Source organism: Halyomorpha halys, unplaced genomic scaffold (genome assembly GCF_000696795.3).
Source record: "Halyomorpha halys isolate HHAL.00 unplaced genomic scaffold, Hhal_1.1 Scaffold2255.1, whole genome shotgun sequence".
In the NCBI taxonomy this organism is placed as follows: domain Eukaryota; kingdom Metazoa; phylum Arthropoda; class Insecta; order Hemiptera; family Pentatomidae; genus Halyomorpha; species Halyomorpha halys.
In genome coordinates this window covers 60,700-67,192 of record NW_027105641.1, presented here as the reverse complement: position 1 = coordinate 67,192, position 6,493 = coordinate 60,700, and the positions used below count along the sequence as shown (strand labels likewise).

The window sequence follows — 6,493 nt, the reverse complement described above, 5'->3', positions numbered from 1 at the left end:
ACTGTGTTAGGGTGGGTTGGGATGTCAGCCATTAAAATTTAAAATTTGTTTTGCAGGCTATTCTGCCCAGGTCATTTATTATAAGTTAAAAACCTATTTTTTAAAATTTAAAATCATAAATATCTAAATCTTCTTATTTTAAAATTATCCACTAAATCACTACCATATACACAAACCATTTATTGGTTATAATGTAATAATTTTAATAAATGGTTTGTGTATCTGGGCAGAATAGCCTGCAAAACAAATTTTAAATTTTAATGTGAGGAAGAATTTATAATTGAAGATGTCCTTGAGGATGGCTGAAATGGCCGAAACGTTGGACTGTTGAAATAAAAAGTGTTGAGACAAATAAGAATACAATTATTGATTTATTTAATAAATAATTACCTTTCTCAAGATTTTGAAATAATATATTTAAAATAAATAATAATATTAATATAAAATAAATAAAGAACAAATCAAAAGCACCAACCTATCGAATTGAAAAAATTCGAAGGAGTGACGATATAGCCGAAGTGGTATAGACACAGTGGAGAGCAAATTAATGTTACAAACTGTTTAATATAAAAGTGAAATAAAAGAAAAATATATTAAAATATGATAATAATAAATTTAATAATAATATAATGTTAAATAAAATTAAATCTGTATGCTACAGCCCATGAAGGTGTCGGGGTTGTCTGATCTTAGGCGATTTCTACAGCCTGATATCTCTTTACAGAAGGCCCACGACAAGGCGTATTCATTTATAGTTAGAAAGGAAGGCTGTGCCAGGGGATGAGCCCTGGGCACTGACTAGGTAGAGGAGGTCTAGGTGAGAGAGTCTGAGGCAGAGTAACAGTTCTAGTTGCCGAGATGAAGCGGACGGACTAGAACTGTCATGATAGTTTTCTTTCGTAGATAGCCGTCAATTAAGTAATATTTATCAAATTTTCTATGCCTTCATTAATTATATTGTAGATAAAAGTAAAATTTCTATTATAATTTCCAAAAACATGATATTAAATTACGTGATTGTTGTTAGAACTAATATTTTTTTGGAGTAAGGCCATCAACCTGAAAATCTCTTATCAAATATATTATTTAAAAAATTAATTTGTCTGGAGTTTTCTACTGTAAATGCAAGTTGACCTTTCTTGCAACTCATTCGCTAATTGTATGTAAATGTAAGTTAAAGTATGCTTAAAAAATATAAGTATATTAATTTACATGTTTCACAACACCTAATTTATTTGTCTTAATCATTCTTTTATGTTTCCTATAGTTTAGGTATTTATTTTGAATTTGTACTATGATTTTTTTGGTACAAATTTTCTGTTGGTAATTTTTTTTCTTCACTGTATGTAAAAAATTCGAAAGTTCTTCATATATTATGTAGAATAAATGAAGGATCTGACCGCAAAAATTAAACATTTTTAACATCAGTAAATTTTATAGTAATTATGAAAAATTCCCAAGTTGTTTCTTAGGTCTTTAAGAAGTAAAACCCGATGATCATCAAGGCCCATATTTCATTTTTTATTAGATATTTGGATTCATGAAATTGAGATTACAAATCACAAGATCCTGAAATCTTTAAATTTAAAAAGCTTTGTGAATTTAAATGGAAGGATTTAATCTTGTGTAACATACTATTATTTGATCTTACGAAAATTAATACCGATTCTATTTTATTTTCCTGAGTGGAATAAAACAAGAGTTTTAAAATTTTATTAAACTTGCATTTATTTATTTTTTATAATGCATTATTGTTTGACTTTATACAGTTAAAAAAATACATAATGCAAGTCAGATTTTTACCCAAGGGGACTTACTTTAAGGGTACCCACTTCATGAGGCTGGGTGAACTCGGATGACTCTAGAACCCACAGGCCCACGACTAAAGTGGAACAGAAATAATTATCTATCACAGCAGAATTACAATCCGGGTCCTTGGAGTTTGTAGCTCATTGCCTAACAAATGAGCTACCCACTCGAAATATATTTCAGAATATAGGAACAATAAATATAAATAAAATGATAGAATATATAAATAATTAAAAAAAAATTCTATAGTCAATATTTTTAGTTTTTTGTATATTTTTTTATAGCCCTAATCAAGCCCTACAAAATGGGGTGAATCGTTGGAATTTTTTAATAATTTATTTATTGATATTTACAACTGTATACATATATACACATCAAGTAAATTTGCTGTAAGTGATATTATAACATGATAAAAACATGTGGAGAATCTACCCATTGATAGAACTCCAAAAACATTTCTAAAGGAGAAGCTCTGGAGGCCATCTTCTTTTCTAGGAGGATTATTACGTTGTGAAGGAGAAGCCAGGTTAGAAACGAGTTGGTTTGGGTGGTTGGGAAGTCGTTGGAATTTAAATTGGAGTTATTATTTTTTATTCCTTTTTGAAAGCACCCCGACTATCTCCTTTATATTTATTAATATAATTCCTTGCCTGAATCCAGAAACTCCAATGTCGACTAGTACATTCAAAAATTCAACGATCTTGCCTCTGACGTATTCAGTAGTTTGATTAAGATCATGGAGACCAACAAGTTCACAATTACGAATCTAAACAGAAAATAAATTAAAAACTATTCAGGACCATTTAAGGTAATTTTTAAATATCTAGGTATACCTGCCATCTGTTATTCCAGTCATCGATGGTACAAGATGGATGGAAGTCGCCGGGGCCGTAGGGAACAGCTGGGTACTGCTTACGGGTGGTGTCAGGAACAGAACCTCCCGTACCTTTAGTACCTGGAGGTAAGTTTGCCGTCATGTGATTGAAGACAACATCCACGTACACTCTAGACAAAGCAGTTTTATCACACTACGATTTCCAGACGTTCAAAAAGTATAATTCCGGCTTCAACTCACCTCACACCAACACCATTACAGGTTTCTACCATGTTCTTGAAGGCAGTATTGTTTCCCGAGCGGCTGGTCAAGGCGTACGATACAGGCTGGTATCTCTCGTACCAGGGTCGTCCGCTGAGAATAGCATGTTCGTTCACTGGTGAAACCTGGTCAGTATAAAACATATTTTACAAAAGGAAAATAGGAGATCTTATCAATAATTCTGATAAGCCTGTTTGGCTTTGGAACGACGATATAATAATTATTTAAAGTGAATAGGGAAATTCTGGAGACCACAGAACAAAATAGGACTATATAAAGAGTATTCATGATCTTTAGTTTAACATGTTAAAGCGTGTTAAATGGAAAAACTCATGTTAAATCGAAAAAAATTGCCTTCTTTTACCGTGGAAAAACGAAATAACATTTAACATGGCTGAGAGTCTGTTACTTGGTCTGTTAAATGGAGAATGACGTCACACAATAGACCAGTTGAGATCGCCGCCATTTTTGTTGTGAGTTCTTTCGTGTGTTTGTGGTATTCATATCCCTGTTATTAAACCAGAATGGATTATTTTAATGATACATTTGAGAAAAAAAACAGTAAAAAAAACAATGTAATTTCATTCTACTATCTGAAAATTTCTAAACGCTCGCATGATAAAAATTTCACTATATGAACCATGTAATTATTCTTATATGTCCCAGAATAAAGTTATTTTTTCATTTCATTTCATAAGCTAAACTTTCACACTAATTCCACTTTTCACTCACTCTAGGCATGTTGTAATTAATTACTTAAATCAAAACTGAAGTAAACAATAACATGAGGGTCTGGAAGGAAGGTTATAAACATAAAGGCTTATACAACAAGTTGCTGAGAAAATCCGCTAGGGGCTCTTATGCATTTAACGTTTAACATGACTTCAAATAGGGCTGCTCACAATCTTATAGTTATAATATTTAACATGGTAAAACATTTAACACAACATCATGAATATCCCTAAAGAGTATTCATGATCTTTAGTTTAACGTGTTTAAGTCATTTACTAGACAAACGGTCTAAATTGTCAATCCATTACGAAAGACTGATCTACATGACTATTATAAGGCCTATCTGAACATACAGGGTTGAGCTTTAGGGCTCCACTAAACCATCAAATTCCTCCCGAATTAAATCCTTACAGTCCAAAATCCTACGTAAAACCCTTAATGCTTCTTTGTCACAAATCAAGTCATCCATCAGGACCTCAATGTTCCATATGTTGCCGATTTGGCCAGAACCAGATACCGTTCTTTCCATGGAAAACTCCCCAACCACCCAAATCCACTTGTTTCTAATCTGGCTTCTCCTTCATTACCTAATAATCCTCCTAGACGACTGAAAAGAAGATGGCCTCGAGATCTTCTCCTCTAGAAATGTTATTGGAGTTCTATCAGTGGGTAGATTCTCCACATGTTTGTATCATGTCACTATGTCACCTACAGCAAATTTACTTGTTGTATATATGTGTATACAGTTGTAAATAACAATAAATAAATTATTAAAAAAAAAACGTGTATTAAATAAAGAATTTTTTCCTTCTTTCAGAATATTAAAACAACATAACATTTAGCATGGTTGAGAGTCTGTTAATGGGTCTGCTAAATGGAGAATGACGTCACGTAACAGACCAGCTGAACTACACACCATTTTGTCTGCTATCGTTTTGATAGGTTAGTTGCTCCTAGTTCGTGTTTGGTTTGTGTTTTGGACGTTTTTAGAACTCTACGCCATATCTGACAGTTGAGAGTTGCTGCCGCACCCTCCTTGCCAGAAATGTCTAGGCAGAATGATAATATAAAATAAATTTTAAAAAGTTGAGAGTTACTCAAAGTGTGCTCACATATTTTTGAATTACTATTAATTTTCAGTCAATATAAATCTAAACAGTAATGTTGATATTATAATATCTCCTTCCAAATTTTCATTCCGCAGGCTGGATTCGATCCAGTGCCACTGCAGTAACAAGGTTGAAGGTGGCGCCTTAACTCTCTCGGTAAGAAACCATCTCTACACTTCACTCGTCTATCGATTCCTCTAGTAGTATCTTCTTCCATAGGATGGAACGCTACCAGCATCGCATTTAATGAAACCCTTCTTTAGAAATCCTCTAGAAGGTCCAGGGTCATACCGGGAATGTGCATGTCAGGATATCGATGACCACACTTTTATAGATGGTCATCGTGATGAGGTATCTTAGGCCCCAAAAAGCACCCATATCCTGCTTAATCCATTGAGTGACAGTGTAACTCTACCCATCGTCGTAATAATTCCTGTATCATCCCTACATACCCTCTTTCATTTGTAATATTGAAAATGGTTGAACACAATCGAGACCTCCTCTAAAATACTAACGATGTAATCTAGCATATGCTACAGTATGATCTTATAATACTAAATGGACATACTGCAAAAATTACCGAAGGATTTCATAACGTGTATTTGGTTAGTTCGGTAAATGAGTGTTGATCATTCCAATATTTCCTTGGAGAATCATCATGAAGCTTATTTGGTATCTAAAATGAGTCATAATTTTAAAATAGAATTAAAAGTGACATAAATTACAAACAGTGACTATTTTAGTTGCCAGGGAACCTGGAATCATAATGAGACATTGTTATTGCCAAGTCGTTACATATTAATGAAAGAGCAGGCACGGAGCAGGTGCACTATTGGAATAAGTTTACTCTACTAACAAATATGAAATATGCATTTCTTTCACAAAAGTGTAAACGAATGAAAGCGTTAATGATTAGTAAATAATATATAACATATATAATACATTTAAAAAGATAAATTAAAAAATGTCATCATCACTCATTCCATTTAACCATAAATCACAAATAAAACCATTAAACCGATATATTTGGATGCTCCTTGGTTTGTAAGAAAAAGCCAATTGCTGCAGGACATCAATGCAATATATATATATTTCCTAATTTCTAATTTTTAAAAAATAATTTCCAGAGGGCGCTAAGTAATATTTTTCCTAGATAGGACAAAAAAGTGTGGAAACCACTGTTCAACGCCATGCTGACGGAGTGGGTGAAGCGAGAAACGAAAAAATAATAATTCATAAAGAAATAATAGTTCATGGACGCGCGTAAACTTCTGGTTACATTTTTTCCCTGCTAGCCTGCCGGGATAAAGCGGGAAGCGGTGCACTATAGAGGCAACTTAACACGATAAGAAATCTGTTTCGAACCGAGCTTCCATTATAAATATAAAAATCTTAAGTACACAATAAGGTTTACACATAGTTAAATAGAATCAGTGAATTCGGAAGTTTATTTTATTTATCTGTTCAAAGTGATAAGCCTTATTTATTTAATTGATAATATCCATGACAGTTGAAAAGGAAGCCATATGGAGATATAGAAATACAACAATCTGGTCCTCATTTGTTTTTTACGCATTTATTATTATCATTATAAATTTTGGAGAAGTTTGTCGGGGGGTGCGGTTAGCAAAGAACAACATAAATAAACAAAACCATATTTATTCATTTTATGCCGACGTTTCCACCTGAGTTTCAGGTCTTCATCGGGGCTATAGAACAAAAGAGATAACAACAACATTTAGAGTAA

At 32.9% G+C, this 6,493-nt stretch overlaps 1 protein-coding gene across 1 annotated transcript in view; it reads right to left on the bottom strand.

Annotated features, from left to right (window-relative positions):
* The window catches only part of LOC106691334 (alpha-amylase 1), a gene marked incomplete at its 3' end in the record, with an annotated part of 16,026 nt that overhangs the window by 5,055 nt on the left and 4,478 nt on the right, over nt 1-6,493 (bottom strand). The window contains 3 exon segments of the mRNA XM_067052614.1: nt 2,460-2,575; nt 2,643-2,814; nt 2,885-3,030. Coding sequence (XP_066908715.1) covers nt 2,460-2,575; nt 2,643-2,814; nt 2,885-3,030 — 434 coding nt within the window.